The sequence below is a fragment of the Trichoplusia ni genome, unplaced genomic scaffold (assembly GCF_003590095.1).
Source record: "Trichoplusia ni isolate ovarian cell line Hi5 unplaced genomic scaffold, tn1 tig00002984, whole genome shotgun sequence".
In the NCBI taxonomy this organism is placed as follows: Eukaryota; Metazoa; Arthropoda; class Insecta; order Lepidoptera; family Noctuidae; genus Trichoplusia; species Trichoplusia ni.
In genome coordinates this window covers 180,526-205,887 of record NW_020800313.1, presented here as the reverse complement: position 1 = coordinate 205,887, position 25,362 = coordinate 180,526, and the positions used below count along the sequence as shown (strand labels likewise).

At 39.1% G+C, this 25,362-nt stretch overlaps 2 protein-coding genes across 3 annotated transcripts; one reads left to right on the top strand and one right to left on the bottom strand.

Moving 5' to 3' along the window:
* Positions 1 to 41: 41 nt before the first annotated feature.
* On the bottom strand, positions 42 to 11,205 carry LOC113507623 (serine/threonine-protein kinase Tor-like). Of its 2 annotated transcripts, none has more exons than XM_026890502.1 (11): positions 10,668 to 11,205; positions 9,724 to 10,494; positions 7,057 to 9,632; positions 6,816 to 6,982; positions 6,448 to 6,733; positions 4,606 to 6,359; positions 4,366 to 4,525; positions 3,857 to 4,072; positions 3,185 to 3,556; positions 2,641 to 2,955; positions 42 to 1,021 (listed from the first exon to the last, which is right to left on the bottom strand). In XM_026890502.1, the coding sequence occupies exons 1-11, from the start codon at positions 10,888 to 10,890 to the stop codon at positions 587 to 589; spliced, it is 7,275 nt and encodes a 2,424-aa protein (XP_026746303.1). In that variant the 5' UTR covers positions 10,891 to 11,205; the 3' UTR covers positions 42 to 586. The 2 variants fall into 2 exon arrangements, with proteins under 2 accessions (XP_026746303.1, XP_026746304.1); XM_026890503.1 differs by having other exon boundaries at positions 4,366 to 4,513.
* A 456-nt stretch (positions 11,206 to 11,661) lies between these two features.
* LOC113507644 (ubiquitin conjugation factor E4 B) lies at positions 11,662 to 25,330 on the top strand. The gene is made up of 19 exons (XM_026890538.1): positions 11,662 to 11,865; positions 12,015 to 12,629; positions 13,568 to 13,712; positions 13,896 to 14,458; positions 14,754 to 15,011; positions 15,438 to 15,684; positions 17,492 to 17,665; positions 18,528 to 18,648; positions 18,883 to 19,014; positions 19,384 to 19,632; positions 19,871 to 20,213; positions 20,366 to 20,461; positions 21,779 to 21,900; positions 22,308 to 22,446; positions 22,659 to 22,772; positions 23,035 to 23,155; positions 23,355 to 23,461; positions 23,609 to 23,702; positions 23,813 to 25,330. The coding sequence occupies exons 1-19, from the start codon at positions 11,842 to 11,844 to the stop codon at positions 23,866 to 23,868; spliced, it is 3,720 nt and encodes a 1,239-aa protein (XP_026746339.1). The 5' UTR covers positions 11,662 to 11,841; the 3' UTR covers positions 23,869 to 25,330.
* Positions 25,331 to 25,362: the final 32 nt, after the last annotated feature.

The following is a 25,362-nucleotide window of genomic DNA, read 5'->3' as shown; positions in this document are numbered from 1 at the left end:
TCTAATCCATCAATAATCAAGCAATCATCTTCCACTGAATATTATTAACGATTCTAGATAGTCTGTTGATCTTGTTTTCGGTGGTAAACATAAAATAATACTTTCATTCGCGAGCTAAGATTATCACTAAGATAAGAGATTTATAGTTGGTAGCAGATCGGAGGGTCATCTGAGAAAGCTCTGAAATTGGCATTAACAAATATAACAAAATCATTATCTAAATTATACTTTTAAATAAATATTAATATTAACTTATAATCATATTTAACTTAGTATAATATTTAGTCTTATTTAAGTGACATATTTTTACACTATAAACATGGTTATAAAATTATGTGAAATGCAAATACAGATAACGCAGTTTTACTACTCTGACGATTCTTATGTAAGAGCAACAAAACTATGTTTGCAAGTAACATAGCACAAGTATTTACATTATATAGCTAATAAATGTTATCACTCTTCACGCTTTCAGCATTTTAAATTATAATTACAGAATAAATACAATGTATGAACAGCGTCTTTTCTCACACAACACGAGAATAGATTTCAAGTATATTTTGTTACTCCTCAGTTTATTACTGGTTTACCAGTATGGACACCAACCGATGTAGCACTGACACAGGTTCTCATTGTTCGTCGCTTGTCTAATCAGCAGGTCCACTTGTTTAGGCACGCTGACGACAGCCTCAACGTGAGGGAAGTCTCTTCCAGTCAACTTGTCTCTTATCCTGTTGAGAATAGAGAGCGCTCGCTTGTTCAGGTTAGCTTCAGGGGGCATTTCCAGAGATTCGTAGTGTAAATGATTGCGACTTCGGCTCGGGAGGGTGTATGAGGAGTCGATGTCTGATGAGAATGAGGATTCCGTCAAGGAATGGTGTTCGTTGTCAACGAGCCGCCAGTTCAGCAGTGGATCGTACACAAAGGCCTCAAGCACAGCCATGACGCTGTCACGGTGCTTGTGTAGCACATGCATCACTGACTCGCACGTCGAACGGTACGTGCCTTCGATGCCTGTCACCTAAGAAAATGTTAACAGGATTATTAAGGTCTTCTGTCAAAAATACACAGTTGCAGGTCTGAGCTGGTCTCTCAACGACTCTGAAAAGTTCCGCCTTAGAATTTGCCAAGGAGCTATGGAACGCTTTCTAGTTGCAAATATCATAAAAAAGCAAGGAATGTTGTAATCCATGCCAACTACCGAAAATTATCGAAGCTTCCTCAAAATATTTTTAAATTCTGCTTGGTGTTAAAATACAAGACAAAATCCCAATCACCATGCTGCGTTAAAAAACTGAGATTACTGATGTCGGCAAGAAGACAGCCAGGCTAATATGGGGTCAGTTTGGCCACCTAGAGGATGGACGGTGCCGCAGAAGCGGTGGCGAGATGATTACACGTATAGGTACCACGTGGGCCGGTTCCTAATGGCCCAGGAAAGGGCATGGTAGGATTTTGGCGAGGCATTTGCCTAGCTGGGACGCAGTGAGCTAGATAAAATAAACCGTAGTTGAGAGGTGTCACGTGACGTGTTCATCACTTACCTATATTTCATGAGAATCGTGCTTTAGAGGGGCGGGACGACTGACATACTTATATCTGCATGTTGCCCCTATATATTTTTTCTTAAAAGTGATACAGATTTTGAGATATAGCCACGTATTCTGGCACTTAATTTTGGTCAAAAGTATCATATTTTGAAAGAAACCAGCTCGAAATTTTAAAAGGAATGAAACACAAACGCCGTTTAAAAAAACTGTTATGTCTATATGTCACACGGTTTAAATACAGTTTCACATTAGATAATTTGCGCTTTTCTAAGCCCGAGGTCAACGAGATCAAATGGATATAGTAAACAGACACATAGCTGCCAATTTATTTTGCCGCGCTTTTAATTAAACAACAATCTTCTATGTACTTGTAAAAATAGCAAATAAACGTTGTTGCATCTGACGATCGTAATCATTCTTGAGTAATAAACATCGTTTTACATCACGACTTAAATAAAGTTGTTACGTCAAAACACGATAAAACATAAATATACTTATGGCATTTCATTTGATATTTTCAACCTCGATCAAGAAATGTAATAGAAACTCTGATGATGCAGATGTTCAGATTATTGAACACTCAGTGGTCTAACAAAAACTGGGTATTATTTATTAGTAATATATAAAATATAAATATATAAAACAGTATACTATTATCTAATAGTTTACTGTTATACGCAAGCGCAAGCTCGGTTTCGGTAAAAGGGATGAAGATTCATGGATTGACAATCAGAGTATATATAAATACAATAGTAATACAATGTACATGCAACGTGTGATAGCTTAATGGTCCGTATAATAATGGAATGTAATAGCTTAAGCGTTGGACTGCTGGACAAGTCAAAGGCTGTAGGCTCAAATCCGGGCACACACCAACGCTTTTTCGTATTCGTATGCGTATCACATTGTTATTATCATCAGTGAGGGACAAGCACGAGTGAAATTTGTCAAAGGTATGTTAAGAGGCTTACAGGAGATAACAAACTCCGACATCAATTAGGGAGAGACTGATAGCGATATCTTATGTCTAACTGAAATTACTGTCACATATTATTATAAGAGTATTATAGTAAAGGACTTTCAAACTTACCTCCATAGCATTGATAAGCATCCTTGTCAATCTGAAAGGTATTTTCTCTGGGAACTTGTCTCTTGACTGGGTTACTTCGAAGCAGTCACCAAAGTCTATGTGTAGGACTTTCCCCGTGACCCTGTGGAGCATGATGTTAGAGGGGTGTCGGTCCCCGAGCCCCAGGATGTAGCCCACCATGCTCATGACGGCCAGCGACCGCGTGTAGTTGGTGCGTCGCTCGAACCAAGCCTCCGCTGACGGACTCTTCAGCCAGAGGAGACGAGACAAATCGTTCCCAGGCGTTTGAGAAAGTGTGTACTCAAAGACTTCCACCTATGTAGGATGATAAAAAAAGATGCTAGAATTAGTAACAGGGGAGATACAAATTTCAATTTAGGTCAAGGAGTTAGTTCGATTTTTACTTAAACATATCTCTTAAACTCAATCGGAAACCTAATATGACCTTTAAGAAACTATCCACTCTTACAGCTGCATCAAATTACACAGGTAAAGCAACTCACATAACTTTTGAAATTAATCTACCTTAAAACACTTTACGCACCTTATGCTTCAACATAAGCTTCTGATAATCAGACGCCATCCGCAACATAATCTGCTGTTCTGTGTTAAGCGCCATTTTGTTAGACTTTTTGTCTCTGTAGTCACTGATCAGGTTGTACAGGGTATCACACTGTGGCACCCAGCCTATGAGCCCAGAGTTCGGCGACAGCGGTATGACCGCGTACCGCTGTATCGCCAAGTCATGTCGGTACGTGTTGGTGTCAGCCTGCAGGAGTGTGTTGACCAGACCAAACAGTTGCATGACCCTCTCGTCTTGTCGAAGATCCTCGTGGCCTTTTAGAAGGAACATGTATTGTTTGCCGTCTGAGCCTTGGATTGTTAACCGTCGAGGACGCTGCTTTGATTTGATTACCTAAAATAAAGAAAATATTGTTAAATACTTTACTTTGGCTAGAACTTTGGAAACAAAACGGAAAACTGAAAGCACCGTAGCGAACTTTTATACGAGTCTGTGTTCAATAATATTAGGTAGGTTACTTTTTTCTCAAAGTTGCAGTCTCGCGGAATTCATTTGCGATTAATTATTATCGCAATTTAGAATTTTCATTTACGAAAAAAAAATATCATTTTAAAATATTATGATTCTCAAAAAAGTATAGCTATAGGTATCCGTCGTGTAAGAAAAACTAGTACAAATATAAAATTTACTAACTTGCAAATGGCTATGTATATGCGATATCCGGATGACCTTCTCGTTGGGCACGTAGGAGCCAGGCACGGCCAGCTCGTAGTCCTTGCAGGTGTGGAGCCTCTTGCTGACGTACTGCAGCTCCAGTGACGTCAGCGAGCGGAACTGCGACGCGATGCGACGTACCACGTGGTAGTACAGGTCCCACGCCTCGTTCAGGTATCTGTTCTCGCCAGTCTCCTACAAATAAATATTTAAGTGGTAAGACACCTGATAAAAAAATAAGATTGATGCTCAAACTTTTGACACCACTTGGGGACCAGCAATCGCCTTTTAAGATAGATTTTGTTGCAGCTGTGTGAGCAGGACGGCGTACTACACCTGTTTCTTCCAGACCTGCAACTATCTTATCTTAAAATATGGTGGTTGGTCCCTGGACTCATGGCAAATTATTATATAGGTATAATTGATTGAATATGTCAACACATCTGAGTCTTGTAGATAAGATAAAATAATAAAGAAATAAACCATACCTTATAGAGTTCTAACCAGCGATGAGCTTCCTGTAGATCCCTCCCATACATCTGAAGGAAGGATACTTCTTTCAATGTCTCCGGGGGCCGGTCCAGCATCGCATGCATTTTATCTAGCGTCTTAAACATACCCCTGTAGTCCTTCTCACTAAAGTATAATCTGAAAACATTGGAATAGTCACCAAAACATAAAAAAACTGTTTGATACAGAAGATAGATGTTACATAGAACATTACTAACCTAGATGCTTCGTCAAGAGCTATAAACACCTGGTCGTGCCACAGTATCGCTACTTTTATCAGCTCCTCAGATATTATCGCAGCTTCGTTAACTAGATTTTGTGAATGGGCGCACATCGTCTTCAATATATAGTTAGCTGCATTCTTTCTAGTGACAAAGGACGATTTTGTTGCCACCGTAAGAGGGTACACCAGGGCTTGAGGATGTAACTTGCCGATATCTATAAGGAGTATGTGAACTAACTTGGCTACCAAACTCCTTGGTGAATCAATGCGAGCTATTAGCTGCGGTATTACTTGTAACCAAATCTTTACATCGATCTGCCTTATACCTTCAAATAGAGCATCATATATCGCCGGATGGTGACCGTGGTCAAACCACAACGTCAAAAGTCTTAGCGTATCCTGTAAAGCACTGCCGTTAGACAAGCTTATAGACTTAAAGAATCCTTCTATAGCTGGTATGGTGTGAGTATTTATAAAATCAGCTCTGGATACTTTTTTCTCTCCAGAGCCCCCGGCCAAGCTACTCTCAGATATATTGTCTTGTTGTTTGTAGAATAATACTGTTTCAAAGTTCATACAAGCCCACGCATGGCACGCCTTGTACCAGTCTGGCGCGAGATACGTCGCAGTTGCGTAATTCCTTAATATTTCCGGGATAGAGAGCTCGTTGACTTCTTGTAGAGATTCGCACCATGAGCCAAGTTTTAAGTGACAGCGTGCTAATAACCGGCAATGTTCGTCATTATCGGGTTCTTTATCCGTTTCAGCATTATCCACAAATCTTAGCAGAACATCGTAAGCGTAACGCTTGTTGCCAGCATCCCATAAGTTTTTACTATACGCTAATACAATTCTAGGGTCTTGCATTCGCAATAAGACATCCGGATTTGTGATAGGATCGCAACCTAATATAGATAGGACTATTTTGTGAGCTTGATTAATAGCGCCGGTCTTTCTACATAAAGATGCGAACTTCAGCCATGTCTGGAAGTCCTCGCGCGGCGACATCACTAGGCTGCGTATCTGTAACATTTTCCTCCAATCTTCAACCAACCGCTGACCTCCTTGTAGTCTCAACCACCAACATTTACGGATAGGATTCCTTCTTTCTTCAACGAGTTTGTAAGTGACCACTTCTTCTAATTCTGTCAGTAACTGTGCGTTAACTAGAGTTCCGTATGCTCGTTGATAACTTTCTCCGACTACGGCGGTTAACTCCAAGTCTAACAAAGTTCTAGCAGAATCGATGTAGTGCCTCGACTCTGACCATTGTCCTTCATGAATGGCCAGGATCGCTCTATAGAATGCACCTTCTTGGGTTTCATCTGAGATGTTTTCGACATATTTTCGCATTGAATCCCATTCTTGTAAGCCCCACGAGGCCGCGGCTGCTATTTTAGCTGACTTCTTCTTGAAGTCCTCGGACATACTATCAGCCTGCTCTGTAGTGATGTTGTATATTTTCCTCCATTCTCCTAAAGCCTCTAAACACCTCATCATTCCCAAGCGCGACTCGTCATCCTGTGGGTCGACCTCTAATTTCTTACTGTACAAGTCTAGAGCTTGATCCCAGTTATGCAACTTTTCATACCACCTAAAGTGAACGCTAATGGAACTTTCTCCGTTCTTCTTTTGCACGATAACCTTTTCAAGTAAACCATTGCTCGCTTCTTTCCTTTGAAGTTTATTATTTATATGTATCAGAGCCTCAATGACTTGTTTAGTGGGATTTCTTTTGTACTCTTGTTCCTGAAAACGTAAGTATTGGAGATTAAAGACTGGGCTAGTTAAATTACTTAGCAACTCACAGGTAATCTGGAATGTTATAAGAAAATACCTTATAATATAATGCTTTGGCATAAGCTCGACAATTAATAGCTGTATCGCCGAGTAACTTAATAGATATAGGAAGAGCTCCTTTTTCACAATGTTCCAAGAATTCAGCCAGGTTGAGGACGGCGAGTGCCAACTCCGGAGCATCCGGAACAGTAAGCGCGTGCTCTAGCGCCTGGACAAGCTCCTTGCGGGACTTGTCATCCAGCTCCGTCCAACACGACATAAACGCCGCGTTAAACAACTCACTCGACAACTGAGGGTAATTCTGAGCCAGTTCTGAACATGCTCTGCAATAAACATCAGAATGAGAGTATAGGTATACGTTTATACAAAACATTCAAATAAATATAGATTTATGTGACAAGGTACCTTATAGCAGGGCTATTAGACTCGTTTAAGAAGCCCACACTCAATTGTCTCAGCCATTCGATCCAATCTTCTTTAGAAACAATATTTTTCACTGACCAACATTTTCGTAAACTGGTCACGTTCAATGACAACTTTTGTATGGTTTGTATTTCACCCGGACCAACCACCTACAAAACAAATATGACGAAATCATATCTCATATAGGAATAGTTGTGAAACAATTGAAAATATTACTACTTACATCAGTCTTTTGATTTCTTAGTCGTAGTCGATTCTCATCTAAATAGTCATCATCGGACGCCAATGTAGAGATAGCTTGCAACCGCGATACCAAAACTATATAGTTTGGACATTGTATTTTATGTTTGATCAGTATTCTATCCACTGATGGGATGTAGTCAATATATTCACGACCCAGTTGCACGATCAATGCGCAAAGTGTGTTCATAGCTGTTTGCCGCAAAGATGGGTTGTTATCCAAAACTTTTGCAAGAGCTTGTATTATTGCTGCTGAATACGGCCTAAAATACAAGTACATGGACAAGTGTTCCATAGTTTCCATAGCTAGCTTTGATATTGACATCGGAACATTTCTTCCATCAAAGAGCGCTGTTATAGCCGGCACAATAGATAACAAAACATCGTCTAGATTGTTCTCAAACTTTTGTACGGTAAGTAATAGCTTTTCTGTCAAGATTTTATCCTTGCTGTTATCATATTTTAGTACTCTTAAGATGTTTGGCAGGATCTTACGAAGGTAAACTTTGAATTCTGTTCCTATAGCAATAGTTATGTTTTCCACCAACATTATAAGGGTCGGCTGTAATTGGCTGTTGGGTGTCCAGTATTCCTTTATAATGTCAAAAATGTCCTCTAAATAGTTCCTAATGTGAATTTTAACCACAGAAATGAGTTGCGCTAATTGTGTCAGCAAAAACTCGCGAAAGATGATATTGTCAGTGGTTCGTATTACATATAATAAGCTTGGTGTTACGCGTGAGATGTAGGGCACACACTTGATACCTAAAGATTGGAATATCAAGGTAACTGAATTCACAACGCTGGTATGATGTTGTGTCAACATTGGGTCCCGCAGCATTCTCATCAGAGAAGTGAGAACAATGGCCGGGTAAAACTCATCAAGAATTAATGGTGACATATTCACGACCATATCACTTACATTCAAGTCAATGTTTTCATTATTTGAATCAGAAGCGGGTATTAAAGTGGACACAGTCTGAAAATCTATTAAGCCCTGGTTAACTTTATGTTTGTATGGGTCAAGAGCTCCAAGTAAGCCCAAGACGCGGATCGTTTCGCGGCGATCTCTTGTTTGCTGCTCCGTTTTCATAAAGCTCAACAACAAATCCATTAAATGGGGATATTCCATATAAGGAGTAACCACATGACCCGTAGCACTAACCACTTGACCAAATGACCAGAGAGCAATACTCCTCTTCTCAGGTTGATTAGGATCAGACAGAATATCAATCTGAATGGACATCAGTTGTGGCAACCATTTATTTAAGGCAGTTCCACCACCATTTACCTCGGCTAAATCGCCTATAGCCTTCAAAATAGTCGTTACCATCGTGGAATTATCTGCCTCTGCTTTTAGCTTTGGCACCAATACATTAAGTATCGTGTCTACAAATTGACGTGTTATTCTCGGTGCATGCGAAATGATATTGTTTACCATTCTGAGGGCTTGTTCTTTATTACGAGTCGATTCTGAATGTTGGAGCTCCATCAAAACTTGCACAAACAGTTGTCGCAATGTCGGTATAGTGTAGCTAGGGTTCAAATTGCTCAGCCTTCCGACTAAACACAATGCTAATTCACTTACATCATTGTTAGAGTCATTAATAGCAACAAAGAGGCAATTCAAATGTTCCTCAACAGCCAAATATCTGTCGAATATTGGATTAGTGAATATCTCGAGAACTCGGTAACGAACTTCATGGTCAAAATCTGATCGACCAACAGATAACAGTTTACCGAGAGATTCGTCAACGATAACGTTCAATGTTCGCGAATTTGTTTGAGAACACCTTTCGACCGCTTTTATCAGTAACTTCGAAGTAGTTTTAACTGCTTCTATTCTTATATCCTGCTGCTCACTTAAAAGATAATGGTCAGTACATCTCCGAATGAAGGACATGAGTGTATTATTCCATTCAAAGTCGAATGAACCAAGCGTGCGTAATGCCAAAACTAATTTGGTGGCGTCATGAGGTTCCACTAACAATGCATTAGTAAACATGTGAACTATTTGGTTTTCACCATTATTTGGAGCATATGGCTTTTTCCTCAATATCAAAGATAGCATGTTGAGTAATCGATCAGTTATTTCTTTCTTTAAAGATGGAAGGTTTTGACTGAGTTCTTTAAAGCAGGTCGTCAGCTGTGGACTCAAGCCTGTAGCGCACATTGGATCCAGGAGTTCCTTGACTTCATTAGCAACATCTTCCTTCATAGCGAAACCCAATAACGTAACACAGTTAAACAATGGCGTGTCAGAGCCATTACGTTTTTTGGGCGTGTCTTTAAGTGGTAAAGTTAATTTAATAATTTCAATAATCCTGCTTAAATATTGTTGTACATCAGACTCAACTGCAACACAAATAAGGCCTAAAGTGGTGAATGCCATGGCCTTTTCCTTCTCCCTTCCTCGCAAGAAGGTAATTAAATGATTTATAGTGGATTTCAGGTGTTTTTTTGCAAATGCTTCCCTGTTAAAAGCCGCCAGCCTTGGTATCATTAACAAAAGCATTTGATGTACATTATGTGCCCTTGATATCTGTTGAGCCATTACATCTGTAATAAAAAATATTATTAGCAAAACTCAGTACATATTAAAAAAAATTACACTCTATTAAAAGTATTATTTTTAGACAGTATCACTAACCAGCACAAATCTTCTCATACTTCTCTTCAATCAGTTTTTTACAGATACTTGATTCATAAATAATAGCAGGCTGGTTTTTCTCATCTGGGAAATGTTGATTTGTCCAATAATTTTGCACTTTAGTGTTAAGAGATGTCATGTCATCAGATATATCCTGCTCTGAATCCAGTTTTTGCATCAGTGTTGTGTATTTCTTTTCCCAAGCACTGTTTGCACATCGTAAGAGTTCATTTAGTATTAAGAGTGCACCATGCACATGGTCATCTCTAGTGAGACCCCTGTCCCTTCCAGGTTGTTCAGCAAAAGACAACATGGACTGCTCATAACACTGTATGTACCAGTGAGCTTTATTACTCTGCTCTGGTATTTCCCTCTGAGATGTTATGACTAGTGCTGCCCTTACTGCTTTAGCTGCAGCTTCTCGAATCTGCTCTTTGGGATCTCGTAGAGGTATCATGATGTGGTTGAAGAAGCCATTTATGTGTTGGAAGAAGATGGATGGTAGAGCGATAGCCAATTCTCTCAGTATCAACACAGCTGAAAGTCTTTTGCCTTCATTTCTTTCCTCTGCTAGCCAGCCATAAGCCCTTTTAATTTCATATTCCAGATATTCACCTCTCTTAATACCGAGTGTGACTGCAAGTCTACCCATAGTCTTAGCCCCTAGCTCTAAGACATTCAAATCAGTTGACGGAAATACATTCCGAAGGTAGTTTGCGTATCGTACATTTCTTGCTTTTGTTGTCTCTGTATCACCACCAATAAGACAAACTAAAAAAAAAAGTCAAGGGCATCACTACTTATTTCAAGAAATCAAAATATTGTTCACTTTGTTACGAGTTTTAGAGCATGTTTTATCGCTAAAGTAGGTAAAACTTTCATATCCTTATGGGCATAATTGACATAATTACAAATAGAAATAGTATAACCTATAAAGTACATACCAATGATCAGAATCCCTGCCCTCTTCTCATTATTGTCGTAGCTACAGGTTAGAGTGTGTATTTGCTTGTTAAAGTCATCCAGTACTTGCGTTAAAGACTCCTGGGACATCTCCCGGAGGTCTGTTTTGGTGAAGTGCAACAATTCCCGGATAGCTTTATGTCGACTCTCGGCATGGCGAGATTTTAGCCCAGCAACCAGATCGTACACTTGGAAGCTCGTCATCTTGTGAAATAATTATCACAAGTTCAAAACAATAATAAACTCACAAGATAATTTCTACCTCGAAAAGAATTACATCCTCGACTGTCAATAATCGCACTTCACATGATTAAATTATTGGTACATATTTCTCATTTAACACTGAACTTGAAGGTGTAATTAAAATATCTATATTTTATACTAGACACTTATCAATGCAATAGTATTACACCAATTTTATAACAATCCAAACGTAAACAAATTAACAATACATGCGGCCATTGACCACATAACTTTCGTTCTGAAATAAACCCTTTCATTTGTCATTTTTCGTACGCTAATTTGTGAATACTCCAAGCCTTAAAAAATTGATTTTGGTGATAGAAATCGAATAGTATCGAATAGAAATTAACATAAGAAATAAATTTTAGAATTTTTTTTCGTGAGAATGGAACAAAAATCATGGTGCATTCAAATTCCAATCAGAAAAATTGCGTAATCCAATTGGGTACCTATATGATTATATAAAAGTGCAAAAATCGTTTTAAACACGATAATTGCTACCCTTTCAAATGATGAGGCATACATTTTGAAACAAACACTGAAAAAAAAAACATAAACCGAATAAACCTCAGTATACATAACAAACATGTCTATAGGCTGATATTATACATAGACATAGGTTTTAATCTTTCTGGTCTCGGTCTCTTTCTTTCAACGTTAAATTGAATAAGAAAGACAGAGACAGTACATAATAAGCTTTTGTTGGGACTGGAGTTCGAACAAGGATGACGCGTGTATTTTCAATACTTTCTCGTCATTGTACCAACCACAAACGTCAAACAGCTGAGCGAGGTGACTGACTCGCCGTTGTGTGGCTTGCTCTTCTTTCCTATCCAAAATTTTGAAACTAAATTCAAAGGAATAGTGGTTTCAATAGTTATTACTCGACGTGCAGAATAACAATCCTCCATAATGAGTGAGCTGAGTCAAGAAGAGGTAAGTAGAAAATTTGTTTTGTAAACGAACCTTGGCGTAATGCGTATGGCCAATCTAATTTCGTAACAAAACAAAGCGTTGGTGTTTGACGTTGGCGCGTGCATAGGACTGACACACGTGCTGCAGGAGCTCATCTCGGTTGCTTGCAGATACGGAGACGTCGCCTGGCGCGCCTCGCCGCTCTCGGTGGCGCAGGCTCGGCACCGTCGCCAGCCAGCCCTCCAGTCACACCAGGCGCTTCGATGCCTTTACCAGATATGCAGACCTCCTCACAAGCAGTTCCTCGTGGCTCCACAGAACCTTCCACTCCTGATGTAGCCAACACAAACAAAGAACCAAATTTCGCCGATGGAGTTAAAAGCGAAGTAGATGACCAGTCAAAAATTCCACCTGACGGGTTGATTGTGACTGAAAAGACAGATAATAATCTATTGGATGAAATGCCTGATACCAAGATGACAGATCTGTCACAAACACGACAGTACAACAGCTTTGATTCCATGGGTGACGACACACTGTTGAGTTGTGGATCAGTCAGAGTGACGAGTTTACCACAAACTACAGTAAGCGGTTCTGAAGGGGCCTCAATAAGAGAAGACAGTACTTCACGGTCAATATCTCCAGCACAGTTTGCGGAGCCATCCCCAGTGCGGCCGCGGCCTAGCAATGCCTCTCCGAGTTGCTCACGGCGGTCACTCTCTATGGAGGTGGATGATGTGTCTGAGAGGAACTCACAATCAGAACAACAACAGGAACCAATGGAGGTTAGTTAATTACATAATCCTTGAATGTACTCTCAGTGGCCTTCTGTGTTTATTAAGCAAATGTGCATGTTATTTTATTATTATGTATTTTTATTTAAATCCATAAATACATCAGTATAGACCAGTGTACTATCGGTTCGCACCTATAAATTTCAAATTGAAAGGTATGTTTCAATATGGTAAGATTTGCTAAATTGTAAACTTTGTGCACTTGGGATGCATACTCATCAGAAATATTTCCTTTCACATCATACCACTGTTATTCTTCAGGAGCATAAGCCAAATGCACTTACATGCAATATCATTACAATGTTAAATTGTGTTTGTGAAACTATTATATAAGAGAAGTTTATGTACCAATTACATGCCATTTTTAGTGTGATGGTAGTTTTGAACAATTACTTTTACAATGTTTTATATTATATAAGCTTCTGATATATTGATGTAGTAAAGTGTCAGTCTTAACATTATCATTTAGTTCAATATAATCTGAATGATATTGAAATGCAGTGTCTGCCTGAGGATGGGTGTCATCGCAGAGGCAGGCCTGAAAAACGCAAACACGGCTACTTAGATGATTTTTCGACAAAAACTAATGAAAATGAAATACAAAGAAAGGTGTGCATACTTATGTGGGATTACTTTTTCAGAAGTTTAGCATAGCTGTAGGTGACACAATCGAAAGACTTACTCCTGACTGCTCCAATTTATATAATCAAGTCACAAGTTCCTTCTCTTGCAATGAAAAGTTATACTTGTGTTATGATATGTTTTGTGTTTATTTTCAGCATGTTATTATTTTTTTACATCTGATAAATTTTATCAATATATATTTATACATTATTAAGGATATTCAAAGATCAACATATCAGCTACCTTTCACAATATGCATGATATATTGACAGAGGCACATCAATTACATAAATGTGTAATTCTAGGTGGATGACAATGACAATACGACTGCGTCGCCAGCTCGTAAAATACACCGGTCGCGCACAGTGAGCTGCACAGAGTTGACAGAAGAACAACTTAGGAATATTGTCGCCAAGATCCTGCAAGTGTCATGGTCAGAAGATAGTGCAGGTACCACTTTCGTTTCAATAGCTATTAATCTGTGCATGATAAATTGATTTGCATGTTGTTGTTATTAAAAGATGCCATACATGCTATTACATAAAGATAATACCAAAACTTCAGATGTTTGTATAAAATAAAATGAATCATCAACTACAAGTCGGAAGATGTAAGTATAAACATTTATTGCAGGAGGAATATTCGTGCCATCTGTCGCAGCAGCACTGCTTGACAACCCTAAACTAAGCCTAGATGAGCTCGCATCAGGGGCCCTGATTGACGTCATTACACAGATAGCGGACGGCTCAGATCCACTCAACCAGAAACTAATTGCGATTACTGAAACTACGAAAAGGCCCAGTGAAGAATGCGGAGACGATATGTTGACGAGTGGTCCAGTTGGTTCAGAAACAGAAACTGATAAAGCAGACTGCCCAACGCCATCATTGCCTCTTCCGAAGACAATACCCACGCAAGGTCTCGCTGTTAGCTACATTATACGTTTCTACACAAACATCAACTCATACGAGCGGGAATACTCGAAGAAAAGTTCGGAGCCGCCTCTGAGTGACTTGCTTCAGAGTTTAAGAACATTACTAGTGAATCACTTAGTGCTTGTGCTTCGCGGCGAATTTGACCTGGAGAGATGCAGGAAGTCCGCTTTGCTGCCTTACATGCTCGTAGTGTCACCGCCCACCGGCCTCATTCCCGAACTCCTTCTTGCTACCTACAGCGATAGAGAAGTCTTTGAAGAGGTAAGCGGAACATTTGGTATTGATAATGATGCTTTAGTGGCCTAAATGTATTAATATGAAAATCTTACACCACATACCTTTAGATTACACTACCTATGTACGACAAAATATTCATTTTATTATGAGAAATTACAATTGCTTCATTGTATTATATTGCTCTGATGTCTTCTTGTACTTAGAAATAATTGCCAGAGAAATACTTAACTAGGTACAACTTATGTAATTTTAGACGCCATATTGAAAAGTAGTTATGTAATTGTGTTGGAGTGGTGGTACATGTTGCGTGGGTGCGCAGGTGTTCACGCCGCTGGTGCTGGGCATCCGCGAGGAGATGCGGCGCGCGGTGTCGCCGCTGGGCGGGCGCGGCGCGTGCGGCGGCGGCGGCGCGCTGCGGGCGCTGCGCGCGCTGTGCGAGCTGCGCGCCGGGCCGCGCCACGCGCGCCGCCCGCTGGCCGAGCTGCTGGCGCGCCTGCCCAGCCTGTGCCCCGACCCCGTCACCACCGCGCCCGGCCGGGAGATCGCGCGCGTCAGCTTCCTCGGACCCTTCTTTGCTGTAAGTATACCTGAACAGTGTGGACTCACCACTTGAAAATGCTAAGTCACACCAATTGCAACTAAATTTATTGTGATTTGGAGGTCTCAATTATTATATCGAATCTACGTGCAGCTTGACATCATACCACCACTATTATCGAAGAAAAGTCGCTAGTGTAGTGACTTACCTTCTTGTCAAACTTCTGAGCAACTGAGTGCGCTAAGCAGTATGACACTGCACGGTAGTGACCGCAGTGTGACGGAGTAACGCACATCGTGTCTACCTAGACACTTAGGGACCTTTGCCGCCTTACTCTTAAACACTTCTCTTATTGAATTTTTATTCAGGTTCCATAACCATTGTACCTTTCCTAATGATGACACTTCAATGTCTTAAATGTAAATTAACTATATTTTAATCACAATGAATATTTATCATCAACAGATATCATTGTTTGCGGAAGAGAATCCTCGTTTAGCAGAGCGTTTGTTCACGATGGGGTCCGGGGACCGCAGCCTGGCGTTCGCGTTGCAACGCGAAGTCGAAGCAAGCCGTAACACGCTACACAACATCTGCCACAACATACTTCTGTGCCCCGACGCTAGGGAGCCTCTTCTCAACTACTTTGCTGCGCTTCTACAGAGGAACGAAAGACGAGCGCAGTTGCAGACTGATGAGCGATCTCTTGCTGGTGAGTTACCTATTACAATTTTCCTTGCATTTAGTGTTACTTGCTTTCCGTCACAGATCGTTTACTTCTTAGTTCAACACTACCTTATTAGAATGACTTTTATGGCGCGCTAGCTCAATGACTAAGAACTTCAGTTGCACCCGAAACTACAGTTATGCGTGAGTAAATTGTTAATTATTAAGTAATAATTAAGTTTTTGCATGTTGCAGTTTTTATGCAGGCTATGTACAAATCTAGTAGCATCCTTTCTAAAACAGTTCTACTCTTTGTCTCAAGTATGACTGCGCAGTTTACCTACAGACACCACTGTTAAAATACAACAAAGCAAAACTCTTTTAAAATAAACGTTTCAATACAAAACAGCATAATAAAATACCACTGATGCTGCATAAAAGTTTTAGTAGAGTCAATAAATTAAACAATACTCCGAATGCACGGATTCAAGAATCCGTACATTAATACGTTCGTGTATTTTCGTATACGAACTGCATACACATTGCGCTTTGAAATTGCTTTGTTCTTTTATTTATAAATTTGCGACGAGACCTCGTTGATACAAGCCCGCCGAGGCTCCTTATAACTAATTGATAAAGACATTATGCTTGTTTATCGCGGACAACGATAATAATACACTGAAGCGTTAGTATTGTGCGTAGTTGGTCCCTGCGAGTAAAGACTGGCAAAAATAGATCACATATTTCGTTCAAATGTCGCTTACCTCGCGCTTGTCTATTAGACGAATTTGTATTGGCCTGCGCCCAAATAATTTACTTTCCAAGATTCGAATTAAATTATTACTCGATACTTGTTGATGGTTTTCTGTAAATATTTATACTTGGCGTGTTTCAGACGACCCAAACAGATATCGTCTGCGATCGAGTCGCCAAATATAACTGTTATTATAAAATCTGTGTCAGTAACACGCACACTTCTAGACCTTGGTATTGACAAACAACACGCGATAACACAGGGTGCCGGCTTGTAGCAAGAACAGTACGAATAATTTCACTCATAAACACATGCGAATTATATATCAGACAGTAATTAGTACCGAAAACAGATTTGTAGACATGTGGCTGGGAACAAGGAAAACTTCAGCATGATTTCCTTCTATATGTAAACTGCTTACTCATAGCAACAGGTCATAACAGAGCATTATGACTAAAAGACAAATTGCTTACACGTCGTTCGTCGAACTATTAAAAAGACTCATAAAAATTTGGAAATAACGAGTACATAAATTGATATATAATTAATATGATTTAGGTACTTGGCCTGTGATAGAAACCCTTAATAGAAATATGAAATACTGATTGTACAGCCCAATAACATTGTATTCTTCTTCGGCTTCCTCCTGCTCTTTTTCGCGTTTAATAAGGTGATGACGCAACACGTCTCTTCTTCCATTCTATCCTGTATATACAGCTCAATAAATCCAATAATAATTGAAAGTTTAAATCAGGATCCTTGTCGAATATTAACGAGATTGAATGAAAGTATTAAAGAACAAAATTAGACCTTTTTAAAGAAAATCCATTTGTCTAGATACTACCACTTGTAAGTGATTGAAAATGAAACAGTTGATTGATTGAAAAATACTATTTTATTTTAAAAGCAAAGTCTAACAGTAGTTTAAATACTTCTAGAACCGTGCAACTATTGTCATGATTGTAACGTTTTAAAGGTTTTTGCCTTTTGTGTCTAACAAAAAATATATATATACATATATCTAACAAAAAAGAAGAAATATTAGTGCTATATTTATTTGTAACCACAAGTGAGTCTAATATTAATATGTAATTTCCAGGCGATGGCTTCATGCTGAACGTGTGTTCGGTACTGCAGCTGTTGTCGGTCCGCATCAAGCTGGAGCGCGTGTACCCGCTGTACACGTTCCAGCCCGGCTCGTGGGTCAACGTCCGCGACGAGACCAGACTCTACTTCACTGCTCAGGAGGCACAGGACTGGCTGGATTCACTCAGTAAGTGTTTTAATGTACACAATATTATGATTTATTAAATAACTGTGTTACGTGTGAAACAAATAATTCCAAGACTGCAGAACTAATATTGTGATTGATATCTAACATATAAAATGATCGTGTACGAAATTGAAGTCCGAAACGGCTCGACCGATTCTCATGAATTTTTATGTGCATAATGGGTAGGTCTGAGAATAGGACAACATCTATTTTTCAAACCCCTAAACTTTTAATTAGAACTAATTTGTATGGCCAAATAAAGTTTGCTAGCAGCTAGTATTAAATACGTGCTGCGCCCCCTTTTACAAACAGATGAGACAAGTTTATATATCAGTAACTAGATCTACTCTTTTATGTCTCGTATTTTCATGTAGCTACTAAATGAAGAGGAAATGTTTATTTTAAACATGGGCGTCAAATTTATTCATTCATTCACTGTAAAGAAATATTCGAGAATGGGTGTGTCTCTAGTTCGTTTTGAGTTCGAACGTTTTGCGTCTGTCTTTCGATTTGCATTGGTATCCGTTTGCTGTATTTACGTTTTCTGAGTTTTTTTTTTGAAGTTTGCAAAGTAAAAAATGAAATCTCTGTTAGATATCTAATGTATTAATAGATCTGTAATAATACAAAAGACTATGAGTATTAACTTATCGTGTACAAAATAGAAAAAAAAACTGTTCTATTTAAAGCTATAAAGCGAATTAATGTTATAGATAAAGAACACGTCCATTGATACCTCTCACTCCCCTTAAAAAAAGTTTGCTGAGAGTCATAGGCTAGTGACGTATCTTATGATCTTAAAGTGAACTTTACGTGCCCATTAGCAGTATTATGGTTTATACCATTTTTTTTTGTTTTCCAGATAAAGACCCTAACCACAAATGGCCGGAAGCGAAGTTCCAGACAGTGTGCTGGTTCCTGACGCTGCACATGCACCATGTTGCGCTCATACCGGCCCTTCACACGCACCAACGACGAATTCGGTGAGATATACATATGAGAGTTTGTCTACTTATATGTTGACACTTCATCGTCATCATCAACTAAGTGTATTGCAATGACTTGTATGTATTATTTTTGGAATGAAGCCTATTTTCTACCATAAAAAATAAATACCTATTTACATAGCTTCGTAAGATGCAAAGTATTTTGTTAGAAAACGAATAATTGCAGATAGTTTTTGGTCAGTTGTCATTATCGTGTGATTCTCCTTGCAGGGCATTCCGTGATCTTCAGAAAGTGATCGAAGAGTTGATGGCTGCTGAGCCACAGTGGCGTAACAGTTTCCAAGCGCTTCGCAACCGCGAACTACTGCGCAGGTGGCGCCGGCAAATCAAAAGACTACACAGGTATTGTTCGATACAATTCATAATCAAATCAGACCTTTCGGTTAATTTCTTGGGTTTAGCTTTAGTCCACAATTCCGCTAAGTCTAAGTCTTCGAAATCACTCAAGAACATTTCCTTCCGTCTCGTATATTTTTTCCTGGTGGACATTTTTTTTAAACTACTCCCGCATTTAGTTATTTAATTCCTGTGTTACGGGAGGTTACACAAACATTCATGCGACATGCACAAATACAAACAACTTGTCCTCCAAACTCGAGATCGAACCCGCTTCACGTTGCGCCCAATGGGTTTGGCGTGGTAACCTCGACCACTCTTCTATACGTGCAGTCAGTGATGTAATAATGCAATCGCCGGCGTGGCCCGCTGCAGGTCCAAGCAGTGCGCGGAGACGGCGCTGCTGGAGGGCGAGCTGATGCGGCGCAGCCTGCAGTTCTACGCGTCCGTGTGCGCGCTGCTCACGCAGCAGCTGCAGGCCGCGCTGGCCGCCGCGCCCGCCGCGCCCGCCGCGCCCGCCGGCCCCGCGGGGCCCGCCGCCGACCACTCGCTGGCCGACGCCTTCGCCGCCACGCCCGAGTGGTACGTCGAGGACATCGCCGAGTTCATGCTCTTTGCCGTGCAGTGAGTATACGACTTACATTAGTCATTCTATTGATAAATTTCCCTTGACGATTTCGTACCAGAAAAAGTTTTTATAACTTTCAGTGGTAAATTATTCGTTCTAAACTCATTGACTGATAAAAATATTATGAAAATACTAAACATAATGCTAGTAACTTTCACTTAGATATCACTCTTTACTAGAGAGTTAGGACATTGTTATTGATTATAAGAAACTAATCATAAAAAAACCTTTCAGATATGTACCACAAATCGTGGCGGATTACATAGAAGACCCAATCATAACATGGTTGCTAAGCGCTATATGCCACTCCCGTCTATTCAAAAATCCGTACCTCGTCGCAAAGATAGTGGAAGTTCTCTTCGTGATAAATCTATCCGTTCCCCTCAAATTGAAGAATGTATACGAAAAGTTCATGGACCACCCGATGTCGCAGACAGCTTTGCCGAGTGCCCTCATGAAGTTCTACACGGATATAGAAACTACTGGACAGAGCACGGAGTTCTACGACAAGTTCACAATCCGATTCCACATCAGTATTATACTGAAGGGCATGTGGGAAAGACCCATACATAAACAGGTACGATATCTTTGTGTATGTGACTTGAATGTTTGTAAAAACTCCGCGTCATAAGGATTAAATTCCTTAGTACGGGAGCCGTTTTTAAAAGATCATTTGGTACTAAGGAACTTTCTTTTAGAGTCCTAAAAATTGGTACATTTTGTTTTCAGGCCATAGTGAAGGAGTCCCGCTCGGGCCGGCAGTTCGTCAAATTCATAAACATGCTGATGAACGATACTACATTCCTTCTTGATGAGTGTCTCACGGTTAGTATTTGATTAACTCTTTTGTAATCCAACCTCACACTTTATTATAAACTTGCGACCCACCCCGGCTTCGCACGGGAGCAGTACTAATATACGTCTCAGATTTTTTAGCGTTCTTTATTTTGATAAGGATTCATACCATCGCTACATTCTAATAAAAACTTTGCAATAAACGTTTGAAATTTGAAAATTGAATACTTGTCGTAGTTGTTGTATTTATTTTGATAAGGATTAGTACCATCTCAACAAAAACAATTGGAATAAAATTGTTAGCCCAAAAAATGTTTGTGGTGAGTCAACCAAAGATAGACATATGCTGTCTGAGATTTTTTTGTAGATCTTTGTATGGTGTACAATATTGTAGAACATTATTTTGATGTAGCTCTTGGGGTAAAGTCAGCGTTTGCAAAGAAAGTGTAAAATAAAATTATTACAAAAAAAAGTGATTTTTGTGAGCGAATCTTAAGAGATAGAGATATGCTCTTGCAGACTTTTTTGTAGATCTCTTTATGGTCTACAATATTGTAGAACATTACTTTGAATTAGCTTTTATGGTTGAGCCAGCGTTTGCAATGAAAGTATTAAATATAATTATAACAAAAAAGGGGTTATTGTGAGCGGACCTTAAAAGATAGAGCTATGTCTCGCTGACTTTTTTGTAGATCTTTTGATGGTGTACAATATTGTAGAACATTATTTTGAAGCATCTCTTGCGGTTAAGCTAGCGTCTGCAATGAAAGCGTAAACAAATAGTAAATACATTTGAAATCTCTAAAATTGACCATATTCCTGTACGAAACTATGCACAGATTATACTTAAAAACCTCCCTCATGAATCACTTTATCTATTAAAAAAAACCGCATCAAAATCCGTCGAGTAGTTTCAAAGATTTAAGTAGTCAAGGGGAAATAGGGACAGAAAAAGCGGTTCTGTTTTATAATATGTAGTGATGATGCGAAAGCATGCGTGCGTGTTTGTTACCTCTTCACTCCAAAACGATTGGCTCGTTTACCTACCCTACACCTAATAAAAAAAGTTTTTCTAAGAAATATATTGCAAATTTTCATAAGATTTTTTATAAAACATAACATTATGATAAAACCACTGACTTATGAAGGATAATTTATTCTCCTTCCGGTGTATTATTTACGGAGTTCAGATTTACTCCAGGGGTAAATTGGAATAAACCCTCTAAGAACGATGCTATTTTTGAGTTGTAAGGTTTTATCGAAGTAAGACGTTTCTATTATTGTCTTATGGCCCAGGTGGCTAGTGGGCTCTGTAGAGCTATTGGTAACGTGTAGTATTGTGTGCAGTACCTGAAGCGCATCCACGAGGCGCAGGAGGGCGCGGCGGGCGCCAGCGCCAGCGCCGAGGCGCGCGCGCGGGCCCTCGCGCAGGACGAGAGGCAGTGCCGCTCATACCTCACGCTCGCCAGGTACACACTACTAGTACTCACTCCGCAGTACCTGAAGCGCATCCACGAGGCGCAGGAGGGCGCGGCGGGCGCCAGCGCCGAAGCGCATCCACGAGGCGATTAAAACGGAAAATTAAAACATGTCCGTATTTACCTACTTATTCAAGTGTCACTTGATCATGATATAGCATATTAGAGCTGTAATTTGAACTGTAATTTCACAGCTTAAATTTCTCTGACCTGATGATTCCCCAAGAGTTGGAGTATTTCTTGTGTTATCTTTATTTATTGTAGGAGGAAAAAATGGAACCACAAGTTCTCCTTGAAGGTAGAGTGAAATTTTACTGACCAATAGTAATAAATAGGTAATAATTCGCTGAGAGGAAGTAAATTAACAATATAGACTATCTTTTTCTTTTTTTGTCCAGGGAGACGGTGGACATGCTAGAGTATTTGACAGTGGAGATCAAGGAGCCCTTCCTCCGGGCCGAGCTGGTCGACAGGCTCGCGTCCATGCTTAACTTCAACCTCCAGCAGCTATGCGGACCCAAATGCAAAAACCTTAAGGTAAGGAAAACCTTTTTGCCAGTATCCAGAATAAATTCTTATAATTGTTATGTAATATGGAAAATAGTTTTAAGTACAATCTGATTCTAGTAAAATAATTGAAACAACCGGTATATTCAACTTTCTTAATCAATCTCTAAAACATACTCATATATGCATATTTCTACAATATTCTTGCTATTCTAAATGGAAATTTTCCGTAATCTATATAGGTCCGTCGGCCAGAGAAATATGGATGGGAACCTCGGCGGCTGCTCAGCCAGTTGGTAGACATCTACTTGCATCTGGACTCACCACTATTCCACGCTGCACTCGCCGCTGATGAGGTACTTACATATTTTAATTATAACTTACCCACATAAACACATGTTTATGCTTTACCTATGACGAATATAGGTACCCTAATAGTACGTTAGTCTGTATAAATTAACATTAAAAGCGACGAGTAAATAGTAAACTAATGTATTATGTAATTATACTTTATAACTTTAAAATCGCTGTGTTAAGCCTGAGCGCAACAATACTTTGACAGCTTCATACATCACTGTACAAATGGTCATCAAACTAAAAATAAACTTAATTTTGCAGAGATCATTCCGTAAAGAGTTGTTCGAGGAAGCAGCCGTGCGACTGGCCAAGTCGTGCATCAAGACACCAACGGAAATAGAGCGCTTCAAGTCGCTCGCAGACAATGCTTATCAAATTGCGAGTAAGTTACCTTTCATTGACTTTCTTTGCGTGATAATTAAACCACAGGTTAAAAACAACGATCATTTTAAATTAAGCGTAACCCGTAGTATACGACACTTTGCTTTATAAATTCTTCAAGCTTGTTGTCCATATTGAGCATCTCCGATTTTAAGACATTTTAAATTACACTATTCTAACTCTCATATCATCTGTTTCAGTATCCAATCAACAGAAAAGTGATGAATTTGCTGACGCTCCTGAAGAGTTCAGAGACCCGCTTATGGACACCCTTATGACTGACCCAGTTTTATTACCATCTGGGAAGGTAAGCGACATAAGACCTCTATTTACTGTCTGTTTGTCATTCAGCGTCATTTCAGTTTCAAATATTATTTTTTTCTTTTTTGGTACTTTTTTCTTATTACTGTTTTCTGTGACTTTTTAATGTTATGTTATACATTACTTGTTACAGATAATGGACCGATCGGTGATCTTGCGTCACTTATTGAACAGCGCCACCGATCCCTTTAACCGACAACCTCTATCCGAGGATCAACTGCGTCCAGGTAATTATTTAAAGCCTACAAATGTCCACAAAGATGGAAATGTGAGATTGCAATTTAAAGATTTTTATACCACAAGAGGACACATCAAAATGATTTGTTTATATTTTCAGCAACTGAGCTTAAAGAGAAGATCAACCAATGGCAGCGCGAGAAGAAAGCGTCGTAAATGTCCGAAGCCAACACTAAAGTCTGATGTATATAACGTAAACCATATATAAAGACTACCGGACGGATTTTTCCGCCTTTGATGGACTATTGTCCGTATGCATGAATGTGAGATTATTCCATGTATGTTACTCAGTGCGGATGTTTCGTGAAGTTAGAACTACGAGTACTTGTGAAGTTTCTGACCGACCGGAGCATTTCAATTACATACAGGTGTTAATTTAATCGACAAATTATTTTGAATTGTCACAAAATTCTTCCATTAGTATTAACCACTCTGTGACAAGAACCAAATTTATCTCATCACTCTCAGCTTTATACATTTCATAGCTAAATTAATACGCAGCGTCTCCACTGAATGTTCAACTTGGCATCTATTTTTAGCTTTATCACAAATGCACATGAATCTCTAAAATTTCTTACGTCTATTGAAATTAAAGAATTCTATTTATAAAATCTTAAATTAACATCTGTATCATTTAACCTATGAGGTTTGGCGTTGTGGAACGCTAAATACGTATGTTTAACTAAAATTAACACCACATGTAGATATAATGGCCTAAATTCTAAGATGACAATCAACATGACATTTCCTGTGTAAGATAGGTGCTTTTGTCTTGACCCCAAAATTGTATAAGTTTAACGTGAGCACAACATAGAGTATTTAGTGTGAAACATGTGAGCTGGACGTCTTCGTGCATTTTATAGGAAATATCTGTAACAACCACGGTGTGCAGGATATTTTGATTTTAGATTGGTTAGTCCCGCATTAGTTCAACTAATGGTTATACATTAGGATATAAATATATAAAACATATAGGAATTATATGGAATGTTGAAGACTTCTTATTTTTGTGCAAAGTGAAAATTAGAAAAATGTATTTAATTATATTATGGATTTGATTACTATTTCATTATAGTGATATTATGTTAGTCTTTGTTAGTAAACATGATTTATGTATTATCATTGAATACATTGTGATTTGTTCCTTTATAACTTTAGTTATTATTTGAAATGGATTTTCACTTGAGATTTAGGAATAGCATTCATTATATTCATTAGCATAATTCAATTAATAGTTTAGAATAAAGAACAGTAACAGCGCCAGGCTACTTGATGAGGATTTCTAGCTGGTGTTATGTGCATCAGGCTTAAGTATCTGTGATTAGAAGCTTGGAACTTGCGTGGCGTCGCAGGTTCCGCTAGGTCTAGAGTACGAGGCGTCGCCGGTACGGAGTATAGTATGTTACATGTATCTCAAGTATATCGTATTTCTCCAGTCACTGCCAATATATTCAATGTAGTCATTAGAACAGGCATTCCTGAATGAAATCCATTTCTTTAAATTACATGGTCTCACTTGTATAATATTTTGACTTGTAATTTATCATTATATTACGAAGATTCTATATTATAGAGGTCTCCTACGTTGATTATATCAATAAAATTAAATTAATGGAAATAATTGTGTTTATCATTACAATAATAGTCAGA